This window comes from Synchiropus splendidus, chromosome 17, assembly GCF_027744825.2.
Source record: "Synchiropus splendidus isolate RoL2022-P1 chromosome 17, RoL_Sspl_1.0, whole genome shotgun sequence".
Taxonomy (NCBI): domain Eukaryota; kingdom Metazoa; phylum Chordata; class Actinopteri; order Syngnathiformes; family Callionymidae; genus Synchiropus; species Synchiropus splendidus.
The window spans coordinates 16,590,014-16,604,456 of record NC_071350.1 but is presented as its reverse complement, the minus strand read 5'-3'; the positions used below and the strand labels follow the sequence as shown (position 1 = coordinate 16,604,456).

The 14,443-nt window shown below is 43.2% G+C and overlaps 1 protein-coding gene across 9 annotated transcripts in view; it reads right to left on the bottom strand.

Annotated features, from left to right (window-relative positions):
• rapgef6 (Rap guanine nucleotide exchange factor (GEF) 6) overlaps positions 1-13,747 on the bottom strand; it is an 89,536-nt gene extending 75,789 nt beyond the window's left edge. For 5 of the 9 annotated variants that reach the window (XM_053847250.1, XM_053847248.1, XM_053847252.1 and 2 more), the window contains exon 1: positions 13,340-13,746. In XM_053847250.1, coding sequence (XP_053703225.1) covers positions 13,340-13,414 — 75 coding nt within the window. In that variant the 5' untranslated portion in view covers positions 13,415-13,746. Of the gene's footprint in view, positions 1-13,339 lie in introns of all 9 variants that reach the window. The other 4 variants (XM_053847255.1, XM_053847249.1, XM_053847256.1 and 1 more) reach the window with 2 other exon arrangements.
• Positions 13,748-14,443: the final 696 nt, after the last annotated feature.

Here is a 14,443-nt window from a genome sequence, read left to right as displayed (position 1 = left end):
CATGAACTTTCAAGTGTACTATGGGCAAGACATGCAGCCCACAACACAAGTGTCAGCATCCTCTTTTGAAAATTTCCGCACAAAAAAAGTACACAAGTCGCACAGAGTAGCCATTTTTTGTGTAGAAAACCTCTGTCACATTGAATATGATTTACTGTGGACTCACAGTTGGTGTTTGAAGAAAAGATGCCAACGTTGCACAGTGCACGTCTGGTTTGAGCTAAAATTAACTTAAGATGAGAAGTCAAATTATTTGTGTCTTGAGACCTGCAAATGCAACACCTTGTTGAGCAACCAGCAGTTTCACAAGAGAAAGTGTGAAACAAATTGTTCGACATACAGTAAACTCCAAGCATCAAAGCTTTTTTTTTTTTTTAATGAAGACTGCTGACTGAAAGCTTTTTTACTCCTTATTTTTTATTAGATTCTTTTTTACTGCAGCGTTATGCATTTATAAAGGTTTCCGTTCTTTCCTTGGCTCCTCCAGAATTTGTACAGGTGCATTTTATTGTTGGGTGAAGATTACGATGCTCAATTGTGTGTGAATGTTGCAAAGTTTTTCAAGCAAAAGAATGGTCACTATTTGGTCTCCAACCAGGGGTCATTTAATACGGTAGAAACGCTACTAATCTGAAGGAACAGGCCATTAATACAAAGAAAAATGATCTGATGTTCAACATCCAAAATGTACTAAAAGAACTTTCTGCCGTCCAATAAACCGACTGCACAGGTTTGTGGGAGAAGCTGTGTTCATTCAAGCATCTTGACTGGGCTAAACACCGGACCAGTTGCACACCACACCTAGAAAGTTGAGACAAGCTGACATTTAAGCTCAAACTACCACTTAAGAGCAAGATTGTCCGGTGGTCATTTCTGCGAAATTCACAAGACAAATCCAATCATATGAGGTCAAACTCACTGGTTGGTCAGTCAATGTACAGAGAAGCTTAATCCTCTTAGCAGACGGTTAAAAGCTCAAATGAAAGCTGAACATCAAGCATGCAATAATGCCTGTGAAGTCTGAATGGTTTAGTGAGGAGGTCAACTAAGACAGCGTGATGTGGTGAGGCAGGATCACCGCTGAGCTTGCTCACAGCCCATGGTGCTGGATTTAGTCAGGTCTTATCTCAGACTGCATCAGCGGGAGGTTTTCAATTCACTTGTAGCACTCAGTTCCAAATCCACTCAATCGTTTCACCAGACAGGAAATCTATATTTAGACACTGGGTCCACCAGGTTGTAAATGTTAAGTCATAGGACCATTTTCCTTCTTCAAGGAAGACGTCAATTTACGTACTGATATTGTCCAATATCAGTCTTTTATACTCATTTGTCGGCGGTATATTTTGCAACACTCTTGGTCCCAATCCTTCCCACAGCCTTCCCATATTTATTACTAAAAAACACTTGTTTATTTGTTCTAAACCTGTTCTAAGGCTGCAAACAACGACTACTTTGACAGCCAACTAGTCACCGACTACCATAACGTTTAGTCGACTAGTGGGCATTGGTTGACGAACACGCCAACTTTTCTGATGATATAAAATAGCAATAAAAAAAGGAAACCTATGAATTGTTATGAACACTTGTACAGTGTAAAATGTTGTTCTAAAACGTTATATTTATAATGTGCCGTGAAAGGTATGTGTCCTTTGATGTGTCCTCCTTGAGAGAAATGCGTCCCCTAGTTTGGACGTTTTGGGTCGCAATGGTCCCGTAGTCTCAGCCTACAGCAGACAGAGTGATGATATCGCAGCTAGTCGACGCGTGAACTTGTCGGCCAATTGAATAGCCATTGCAGCCCTGTTCTGGCCTGTCTTTTAAGTTAAATATTCAAGGTTTATTCTACAATACAAAGTGCTTCACCTGATACCGCCTCCAGTTTAACTTGTACAGAAAAAATAAGATGTAATGCAATGTATTCCAAGTAAAAAAAAAAAAAACATAACACCAGAGAATGTGGTTCTACTACATTCACAGTTGCAAAGTGCATGAAGCGCGCACGGAGGAAATAACAAACCTCCAAATTAGCCACAACATAACAGCATACTACTCTCATCTGAGTTCAATGAACCAGGCCTCAGAGCATGAAAAGGGAAATTTAGGAAGCAGGAGAAAAGCAGCGGGAGCCATGGCGTTTTCGGTTATGTTCTTGAAACCTCAGTGACGGCAGCTATGATGCTGCTGGTGAAGTGGGTTATGGAAATAGTGGGAACGGAGGAAGGGCTAGTTGTCAGTCGCAGGCAGAAGAAAGAAACTCATTTTCAGCCGGACTCTCTTGACAAGTGAAAAGTGAAATTATAAAGAGCACCTGTGTGGCCTGTGATAAAAATAAAACCCTAGAAATAGATGAGAGAAGAAGGTACCAACGTTTCCTCTTTGAGGTTCATTCGTCTCGTCTTCCGAGAAGGATGACAAGTACAGAGCCTCCTGGCTTTGAAGCCAAGGCTCTGATCTCCATTGTTTGACTAAAAATAGAGGCTTCTATCCAAACTGACGCGCAAAAACAACTGGAACGGAAAATGTAAAAGTGACAAGTCTATACTTTTGTTTTTGGCTGGCACACCGAACCAGTGGCCAAGCCGAAGAGCCACACACACAGGCAGAATAACAGTGCCACACACAGACGTGGAAAATATGAAACCTTATACACAAGATTAGAGTGTAGCTGAAGGAGTGAAGAAAGTGGACAGCTCTTTTACGACAACTCTGACGCTTGGATTTTTGCTCTGTGCAAACATTTCCGACCACATTTAGAGCTTTTTTTTTTTCTTTTTTAATGCAAATGAGCAGCATAATTTTAGCACACGGTTACGGAACATTACATGAATCAATTAATTAGCGACTTCAAAGACCCATCATTATCGGCTTTGCTTTTTGACAGGCACAAAGAACATTTTCACATAATCCATAGGCTTGACTTCAGCTTTGATCCTACTCTCGTTTTTCTCCTTCACCTACACTCATTGTAATTTACCTGGAGCAGAACATGAGCCGTCTGGTTACACAAACTCATGGCATCCAAGATATTCCCAACATGCACCCACAAGGAGTCGCCTCTCACTGCTTCCAATTCTACACAGAAGATCAGTCGCCTTGGCTGGAGACACTGGTCATGAGAGCACAGATTAATTAGTTCCTTCAATGGTCTTTTTATTTGGGCTTCAGGTCGCCACATCTTCCTCCATCTCCCCCGGTCCTCTGCTTCCTCTTCTCTCAAACCTACAAACCTCATGTCCTCCTTCACCACCTCCATCAATCTCCTCTTTGCCCTTCCTCTCCAACTTTGCCTCTCTAACTTTGTCTCCTAAACACCTCAGCACATGTGCTGTCCCTCTGATCCTATCATCATCCTGCTGACTCCCAGAGAGAAGCTCAGCCTCTTCATCTCTGCTACCTCCAGCTCTGCCTCCTGTCTTCTCCTCAGTGCCACTGTTTCCAAACCATACAACATTGCTGGCCTCACCACACTTTAGGACACAATTCCTTCTTTCAATGGTAATGTACTTTTACTGCAAAAGAAGAAAAGGGAAATTTGGGGCATGATTTAGTACAGCTTCCTTAACGCTAGCACTTATTGAACTTCATCATTCAACTTCATTCTTATACTGACCCCAACGTCTTCCCCGGGAACTCTTTCACACACAACCACACGTGCCCAACCTAAGGACAAGGGATGACCAATACATGGTGAGGAAGAAAAAACACCAGCATCTGACCCATATCAATGCTTAACAGGGGCAACAGACCGACACTGTGCAATCCTGACCTCAAAACACGATCCTTTACGGTCATTCCAGTTCATATTCACCCCCTCATTCTCATGACTGGATCCCAATGGAAGTCAGCCGACATACATTATACTAGTTCCTCCCTAGTCGCCCGCGGCATCAAAATTGGTCTCAATCTTCCCAACCAAAGTGCGTACAAGAATTCAATATATAAATATAAATACTAATATAAATGCCCAATATAAATATAAATACCATACAAAGAAGTGATTGCTTCTTTGTATGGTACACACTTGAACTACCACAGCTAGGGTCGTTGTGTTCGGACAATAATTTGATAAAACATCTTCACTTAAGGCAAGAACATTCACCTTGGTGGCAGCTAAAATTCCAACTGGGTATAGATACTGATCCGAGATAAACAGACCGATGCGTTTCTAGCAGTCTACCACGTGATAACGTGTGATTTATGAACAGGATTATTTGGAAGCATTCATAGCAACAGTCGTTCCGAAGGTGGAGACCGACCATTGTCAAGCACATGGAAGCATACAAACGCAGAGAAAGCTGGTGTCAAGTTACAGAATATGAGCACAGGATAGAATGGATTTGGAGCCAGAGGCAGACTCCCTCCATCCACTGAGACAAGCCCAACGTTTCTTGTTCCAGCAAAAGAAGCACAACTGCAATTGACCACGAGTTCTGGGGTGAAAAAAATTGTTTTTTTTTACAGCAGTGTCTGCAAGCCTTAGATTCTGTTTTGCTTAATTCCCGGGTCAGATGTTTTCCAGCCCTCTGGGTCATCTCGAAAGCAGGTGAACCCAGAGCAGAAGGTTCTTCTTGTGAGAGCGGTATCCAACCACAACTAAGACAAAAGACATGAGACTTATTTTCCTTGGTTGGATGAGGAATCGCAGTCCATTCCAAAGGCAACATCTAAAGGACTAAACATGAACCAACAATCACATAGTACATTAAAGAATTCAGTGAACGTGATATCGTATGACTTGATGAGTCAGGATGATGAAAAATCCAGCTCTCTGCAGAGCTCATACCTCACCCAATGATAACACGCACACCAAACACACAAGGATGTCCCTGCTGGATCGAAGTTAACAGTGCGAGTCAATCTTAGGGGGAATTGACGGGGAGACAAAAGACGCAGAAATGTTCCGTCAACAAGCTTAAACATTAGCAAAGTCTGTCAAGGTTTGAATGAATCTGCACTTGTCCCTTGGGAAAAGAAAGTCAAACTAGGCAGTCGTTCAAGGAGTCAATGGCTCAGCAAGAATCAAAAGGCTGCTTCCCATTACTGGGTTCTATCCCAAACCAATGGACATGGCTACTTTGATCATTGGTCACACTCCTGTTTCTTTTCCAGGCCTTTCCAAAACCTTATTTTCCATGGCATCAACCCATGAGAACTACACAGCTTAAATACCACAGCAAGCACATGACAAAAACATTTTGTGATAATCCATATTCCACATTTTTTGTTTTTACTGATGTTTTTTTTCCCTCAAGTGACAACGATTCGATTTACATTCCAAAATATTTATATTATAAACATAACACAGAGCCTTTTGGTTCTTGATCTATGGTTCAACAAGTGAATCGGAGTATCAGATGCTATTCCTGCTATTTGTATTGAAGAAAGATGGATAATGGTGCACCAACTTTGTAAGCAAATCCTATATTGTTTGAGTTAAGCAAAGCTTACGATTTCATTGTTCATAACCGACTATATAATAAAAGTTGTTGTTGGCCTTAAAATAGGGAAAGGGTTCTTAATATGTACCATAACAAGCTCCATAATTGACCAACGTGCAGACCTCTGTTGTGGTCATGACTACAATCACTTGACCCCTAGTTTACAAGTGCATTTGGCATTAATCTTAAATCTTTTATTGGCTTTTACACATCTTAATGGTCTTTACTTATCAGATTTGGTTTCATTCCACTGACAGCTGGAAGCTCCCGGACCTTTCATCTGCACCCAAAATATGAGCCAAGACATGTGGTGAGGCATCTGGAGGACCAAAGGACCTGAGGAGCTTCAATGTTTGCGACTAAAAAGCACTTTTATATGAGCCTTTATATTGGTAAAAACAGCTCGATTTCCCCTCCCCTTTGTTTTACTTGTACTTCTTCATGTTCTATATCAGTTTCCTCTTCACGTTATATGTCAAAAGAATCCAAGCAAGGACATGTAAGAAAACTTGTTCAATAAAGAGACATGATCCAAGAGCGCAAAAACATTCCCATTGTGTTCATACTACAATCACGACAATAATGTTGGCGACACAAACTGGTAGTTCCGGCAATCCAGCTGTCAAATTCCGAGCATTCCAGAGGTGAGCGCTCCGCATTCCACTCATAACCTGTCAGCAAAGTGGCTGACTGAACAAGCAAATAAATTATCTGGAGTGAGACAGAGCGACAGAGATTGAAGCAAGTCAGCTGGTGGCGGGAACGAGCAGAAGAAGACCACAGCGAACATTGCGACTGAATCACAACATGTGTAGTAAATGTTCCGACAACAGACAGCTGGAGCAGCTTTCTTTAGCAGAAGCCAGAGAGACACCATCAACCAGCATCCAGATGAGGGAACAGAATGGTGAATGGCTGCCCCAAAAGCTAGGTCAGTAATGAAAGACAAGCGGAGTCAGGCATCAAAATGGTGGCTCATGACAAGAGCATGGTCGCAACATGGTCAACAAGATAATCGCCCATATTGGGTATCTATTAAAAAGAGTTTTGGTCTTTTTAATTTGGGCTTACAAATAGGGGGACAACAAAGGCACGCTGTGGTCACAACGTAAATATAAGGCTCGGCTTCTTCATTTTCTTGTCGGTCCAAACGACTGACATCTGAGCTCTGCTCCTCAGTAGAAAACCGTTCGGGACAAGTCTGCTCCTGGGTTGAGCTGTCCCTTGGACAGTGACTCAGTGTTTCCACAGTAAGACCTGCCAAACAGTCCTCCCAAAACACCGCTTCTGTCAGCGCTCCAGACTCACTTGAGCTCAATGGAAGCGGCTGGAAGCTGCTCAACTTGAAGAGGATGAGATGAGACGGTTGGTGACGACTCCAAATGCCTCGGATTTCACAGTCCACTTCAGACCCGGCATTCTCATGAAATCCAGACTGTGGTTGGTTATATTGCTAATAATGACTGGTAATTTTTCAACATGTGTGGCGACACTCAGATCGTCCACTGCACGTTAACCACAGTAAAATGATGTCAAGGAAACACACAGCGTCCGCTTCCCCTGTGAATCAGCGGCGCTCGGCTACAGCCTGGTGTCGCCGTCAACAGCAGCACAGTCTCGGAGGAATTTACAGGGCAGGATGTTGTGGAACCTACACGTAGCCTGCACTCCACCCTCCTGACATTGGGAGCATATTTTACAGCCGCGTCAAGAGAACAGGAATATTTTTCTAAAAGAAACCTGAATGTGAAAAATGCGCGGGGAGGAAGGAGTGAGTTTGTGCAGCAGAGTGACAGAGCTAGTTCAGCTGAAGCCTGAGGGAGGCAAACAACGAGCTGGACCCAGCGCAGGCTTGTTATGACTCAAGAGGACCTCGTATTTGAGTTCAACACTCAACAGGTGAACAACAAAATAAATACGCAGGTGACGTTGAACTTCAATGATCAGGAATGTGTTTCACCAGGAAGCTATTGCTAAACACCGAGTGTTCAGGCGCTCATCATCATGACGTTACGACACTTTCAGATGATTTTTTTTCCTGAGTGCCGTTTGATGCCAGATTGGGAAATGACTCCTTGAAATGTTGCCATGAGCACACTTGAAGCCAAGCCAGCAGAGCAGTCGTGCACAGACACACCGCAGGAAGTGTTTGGCTGCCGCTTTCCTTTTTTGACACACATTCCAGACCAGTTTTGCAAGGTCATAAAACAGCTCTAATAAGAGCACCACGACAACAGGTTTTCTTATAAAGGCGGATTGTTGGTCTATTGGTTTTCTTTTTGGGCCATGAGACAAGAGGCAGTGAGCAGCACTGACGTTAGACTCAGTATGTGTGTCATGTCGGCAAACTCGATCGCTCTTTCACTATAGGTTTATGCGCGTAACAATGAGAATATATATATATATATACAACACACTTATTCAGATACTATACTACATTTGCACAATGTTTGAATTCGATTTAACGTTGTAGAAAAACAAAAATTGTTGAAGATTATTCTTGACAGCTATTTCTTATATTAACAATTATACAAATAATTATTCATGGAAAATAATACTATTTAAATTAAAAAGATAGAAGTTTTTTATTTATTGGATTTGAAAAATAGGTATTGTCAACTGATTTTGAATGGGTCAATGATTGTTTTTTTAACTTCACGTAAAAGAAAGCATAAAAGTACAACCAGTTTAAGGCTGGCCTGACCATGTCATGGGTAAATATGATTTGAATGAGAATTTTTTATATGCTCTTCAGGAGCACTGCTGGATTTAACACTGATCTACAACAAGTGATTGACATCTTAAATTACATGCTGAAAATAAGTGAGGTTGATATGGCACAATCTCACCATCTGACTAAATCATTTGCCGCTTCCCGTGCGTGTTTTGTAATAGTCTGAGTGACGAATCCATCTGAACTCTGACTCATGAGTCCACCTGTGGCGTCGGTGTGCATTCCCTTCAAATGCAACAAGTCGGAGGCTGACGATATCTGCCTGTTCACGCCTGCTGCCCCGCGCGGAATGCAGACACAAGTTTCCCCCTCACACTGGCAGCGCCGTCTGTACATGCATGAGCATGCAAACACATACACACACACACCGGCTGCCCACGGGAAAAGCTGACGTGTTTACATTCAAACAAAACCTACGGGGACAAAGCCCGGCTGTTGTTGTGGTCAGCGGTGAGAATAAGGGACTGGAACACAGCGCCGGCTCGGTGCCAAGAGACCTGGCAACAGCGGCGGCTCTGTCACCCTGACAAGCCGGTAATTTTAAGTAAACTGTGGATTACTGTGCGATTAAAGATGTAAACCACAGTTTCTGCACTGTTGTTAAACAGGTTGGGATTAATGCTTTCTCCTCATTCACAGCCATCAGATTAAAGACGGCTCCTTGATGCTGCCAAACACAAGTTGCTTTTAAAACCTCCTTTAGGTGACTTAAATCAGGTTTACGGTCTTCAAGTTTAGATGATCAGGTGGTGGGTGGGACAGTGGTGAGGTGGGAATTTTAGCATGCCGTTTTTACTCTTTGCAAGCACTACGGTTTGCTCCCACAGTCATAAACAATGTGTTTTATAGCTAATAATAATCACAATGGCCACGAGCCTTGCTGCAATGCCTGCCTCCCTGACTTTAACCCAAGGTCAGGCATAAAAATGCAAAGACAAGATATACAAGTTTAACAGTTCTCTGTCGCACAGTCAACCCAGAATTCAAGTTTATGATCCATGTTCATAAGCAAATGGAGACCATCGACATAGGCTTTTAGATAGAGGGGAGTGTGGGCATACAGGGTATTTGGACACCCTTTCAAATCAATGGTACCTGGATAGTGCCCTAGTCGTCGTGCCATCATACTGGTTGCAGATTCTCATGCCATCGTGGACCCGCGACTTCACCATCGCTGTATCCATATTTGTTTTCATTCTTGCAGTAATACACATCTCGCCAGTTGCGACACTGGCATCTGATTGGTCTACGCAGCATGGAAGTGCTTGTTGTTGGGACGTCTGACGCAGTTGATGGGAATAAAACGCAGGTAAATCTGAAACTTAAACCAATTGTTAACAAAACTTTCTTTAAATATCAGGACTGTTTTAGCATTTTGGTGGTGTCAGTAAACCGGAGAAAAAACAAAAAGAAAGTCAACACGAAGGGATAATTGAGAGCTGTTCTGGGAGGGGGTCGTCCAGCGCCCCCACACTCCCATTGGGACGCCCTGTCTCTAAATCCTAGCCTAAAAGCCTGAGCATTGGACCCCCTAGGCTGGGATTTCTTTGCTTTTTTTTGTCAAAATGTAGTGAAACATGACTCCAATGTCAGTGCTCCATCACCATCGGTTGAGAGACGTAAGACCTCAAGGAGGACTGAGAAAGATGAACAATGCACTCTGCGTTTGCATAACTCCAACGCATGGCAGCCCTGGTGCCTGTAGATTGCCGGGAGTGGATTCCTCGAAGTCTTAAGCAAACAGTAGTCCAAGTCAGAATCCTAACTGTGGCATGGACAAACCAGCAGTGATAGGCCACCAAAACGTCTATAGCCATTCGTAACCAGTACCACGTCCGAAATACTGCAGATTTTCTAACAAAAACAAAATTGAAAACAATCCTCAGGGTGACAACCAGTAGCCCAGGACATTCTGTCTTCTTTGTCTTACAGCATTTCCAGTCAGGGGTTGCCACAGGAAGTGAACTTCCTCCACCTTAACCTATCCTGTGTGTCCACCCCCGTCAAACCTATTCTTCTCACATCCTCCTTTATCACATCCATGAATCCTGGTAGTTTTCCTCTTTGACTTTTGCCTGGAACCTCCATTTCTAACAATCTTCACCCAACTTGTTTACTGTCTCCATACGTGTCCAAACCATTTGGCCTCAAACCGTTCTCCAAGAGCTGTCCCTCCAATATACTCTCATCTTGTGCTTCCAAGGGACCGCTACAGAGGTCGTGAGCAATCGTTCTTGAAGTCATGTTGAAAATCTAAAAGGAACGTTTTAAACTCACAGGAGTTGCTTTAGTCATCGGATACAAACACGGTATCGAATATCTTGCCTGAGGCTGACCCAGCCCAGACATCCTACAGAGAGAAACCTCTTGTGCTCACATCTGAGTGGAATTTTGGGGGTAAAAAAAAACCTCTAGGAACGACGGGCTTCATTTAGGTGCAACATGAGTCTCACAGCAAGTTACATCAAATCACTGCACTCTCAGAGCTAGCTGCCTAAGCTAAGCCTCAACCCTTGCATCTGTGGACCTGCTGCTGACACTCTGGAGGAACTTCTGTGCTCACAAGGAGATCTTTCAGCGCCCGGGTCAGGGGAAGGGTGTGTTTATTCACCCATTTTCCACACACACACAAACACAGAATCAGTGGAGGGCGCTCTCTCCAGCTGAGCCACACACTCGCTGCTCTGTTCCCTGTAACCTCGCGACTCTCCCACAACCTCGGCCAGATTAAGCTTTTGTTAATGTTGCTACTGGCCTGCATGACACTTTACAGTATAGGAGTGTGTACAGTACGCATGTGTGTGTGTGAGGGGTAAATGCTTACGTCACACCGAATCAAGAGAAAGTTAAATAGACCGAAAATAATTTCGCTGTCCGTCGAAAGGGAGACATTAAAAACACTGACACAAAATGAGCTTTGTCGCCTCCAACATGTAAAGTTTGCTACTATCTTACTGTTCCAAATGTTGTCAATTTTTAGGTGGTAAATGAGGAGACACCAGTTAGACCAAGGAGTTGGTGGTGGTCTTCTGGGACCCACCATCATCATCCTGAACAATGGCGTGCTCAGGGAGGGGTGCTGACGGCTGCAGGCGATTGAAGCTCTGCCACAGGAAGGACTGTGTGGATGAGGTTATATTGCTTTCATGCAAACTTTCCTGATAATGTAAGCTAAAAAAACGCTTTCAGCTGGCTGTAAACCTCACCCTTTAATTGTCAACAAAGTGAGGAGCTTTTAATAGAAAAGTCAAGAAGACGGAAAGAAAGCACGACTGAGGACGGAGCGCTTCAGTAAAAGGGAAGCTTCAATGATCCACTTCACCTTGTCGACTGTGCCATGTACATGCAGACCCAAAACACGAGGTTGAACAAGAACAAAACTCCACTGTGAGACGTGAAAGAGTCTTTCTGCCGCAGCATGCACACAAGATCAGTGGCTTTTTTTTCCCCTTTGCGCTGCCGCGCTACTTCTTACATCCTTGCTTGTATTCTGATCTGACAGGGCTTTGAAAGAGCAGGGGCGGACTGCGAGGGCTATTTTTGGGGAGTAACTACAGCAGTGACAAGCCAGCTGTGTTTCCACAGCTTCATGTGTGTGGGAGGGCAAAGACTGCAGCCGCGACAATTCAATTTAACTGGTGGCCTTCAAACCAAACAACTGTCTTCCGGTCGCATTGGAAGCAAGAGAGGGATTCGCTTTCTGGAAGGCACAAAAATTGGGTTGAGACCCGGGTGAGCTTTGAAATAGCATCACTTTACATTTGGAATTAGCGGATTTCTTGCTCATCTCTCATGGAAACATTCAGTCCATCCAGGTTTTTTTTTTTTTGATGATGATGCAGTCTCACAAAGTCAGGCAAATTGCGTGCAGAAATTTTCGCACATAGATTCAAACAGCATTCAAATTAATAGACATTTTTGCCATATCTGAAGGCAACATTGATTGAATAAAAATCACAAAAACATGTATTAACAGCCATGTTAAAATAGTAAAGGGTTTTGCAAGCCACAAATTTGAAGCTCCTGAATCTGTTAAAGTGCAATGAAATTCATTTTGATGTGACAGACAGACGGACATTCAAGGCAAAGGGAGAAGTCTTCATGGGGTCTGATCTGTGAGAGAGAAGGTGAAAAAGAGAGTGCAGACAGAATGGCCGACTTCGGCAGGTGAAGGTGAGTTTCTGATCGACAGCTAACAAAAGGGCGCACTCCTGTAACACTGGATTAGTCGGTTACATACGTCAAGAAAACTCTAGGAAACAGTTAAGTTCAACACTTTAACTTCGGAACACAAAAGAAATAGACACTACGATTTTTATACTGTGATGGTCTGCGAGTTCTTCCGGGTTTTATCAGTGGTGTTGGGTGAAGTAGTTCTTCACTTTTCAGAAACAACTGCTTGGACAGACTTATATCACTAAATTTTCAATATACGGTGTAAACAAGATGCCCACACATCAGACATCAGCGGAGCAGCAAGACTGAAAGGAAAGGCTTATAGGACAATAGTAGGAAGATGTATGGTCCTAAAGGTTTTAATGCATATTAAATGAAAAAGAAAGTCAAATTTATTTCATGGTTTGAGTCATGGTGGGTCCAAAAACCAGGCTGACAAAAGACTTGTGCATTTAGATCATAACATTACATGAAATTTGTTTCTTAAACACTAAAACAAAAATCGTTAGGACTCAATGAAGCAAAAAAAAAAAGTGTACACCAATGTGTGCTCCATATTTACAGCGTTATTCGAATTGGGAAACGAGAAGAAATATTCATTAGTGAACACAATTATTAGGTGAATGTTGATGGAAATATGACATGACAATGTTAATACAGATTCATGCAGATTCAAGAGAGGACTGACTTGCACTACTTGGTGGTTATATGAACTTTTAATGGAACTAAACTCGAGCACAGTGGGTTTAATGTAAACTGAGGAGCGTCTGAGCATCACTTTAAAAGAAAGCTAGCCACTTTTCACCACTTTCTGAGTCGCCTCTGGCCAAAAACAAGGACGCTCGCCTACTTTAAACTGAAAAGGTTGAGACGCTGTGACACTTTACGGCAATTAAATGAAACAAAGTTGCGGGTTTTCGGTCTTAAGTCAGTGAGGTTAGCAAAAGTCGGCACTCGATGCTAACACAGACACGATGGTTTTGTTTACCTCTGCGGTCCGCAGCGAGGGCGGTTTCTTCAAAGCCAGCTTGAAAGAAGTTTCCATGGCTCCGGTCATTTTCATAACTTCGCTTTAAATCCAACGCTGGTAAAAAAAAAAAAAAAAGAGTCTCTGCTCTCCGTAAGTGGCGACGGAAACTCACATCTCCCGGGCGGTTGGTGCCGCCTCGCACTCGGGCATGGATGGAGTGACGCCGGAGAGAGTGAGAAAGTTGGCCTCTCTTCTTCCGAAGAGAGAAAGAAGTTATCTGCCGAAGCCGCCGTCAAGGACTGTGTCCATTTTTTAACGGACAAGCGCCCATCTCCCCCGCGTCAGTTGAGATTTAGAGCCCTCCGTCTCTCCGCTCTGCTCGACGACATCTGTCTGCTCGGGGGATGACGCTGCGTTTACGGACCGTCGTAAAGAACTGGAGCGATCGAGCGAATCTTGTGGGGCGGATCGTGATTTATTTCATCATGAATCCAAACAAGACATCATTCCAGTTGAATCACCATCTGTCCGCGGGGTTTGCTTTTTTTTAATTGCATGGCATAAGATCTCCACCTACAAAGGCGACTTGGAGGCGTTCTTAATAGGGATCGTGAATGCAACACTTGACGTCTTCGTCCAAGTTTGTTGCGAAAATGAAATAAATGTAGTTTGTTCTGACTAATAACCACCAATCGAAACATGTAGGGAAAAGTTTAAAAGCTATAAATTCGTATCAGACGCGTGAAATTTAACGAGTTTTTTTTTAAGGACACTCCTACGTGTATTGCATAACGACGCGATGAGTTCGATTCCTGTTTGCGTCTGTACCGCGGGTGGGCGGGGCACTCTAATCCTGATTTATCATTGCTCGGCTAGAAAGTTGATCAGCTTTATGGAGCAGCTGGACGCCTCACTATAGAAGCTGGGACATCCATCCGTGACTCATGGTGGAGCTAGATGAGTCAGAATCAGAGTCAGAATTTAATTTATTGCCATGGTCAGTGGGGAGCCCACCAACTGGGAAACTGTTTGGGAATAAAGTGCAGACAAAATAAATAAATAAAATTAAAAAATAAATAATAAAATAACAACAAGGCTGTTCACGAATTCAACAGTCAAAAA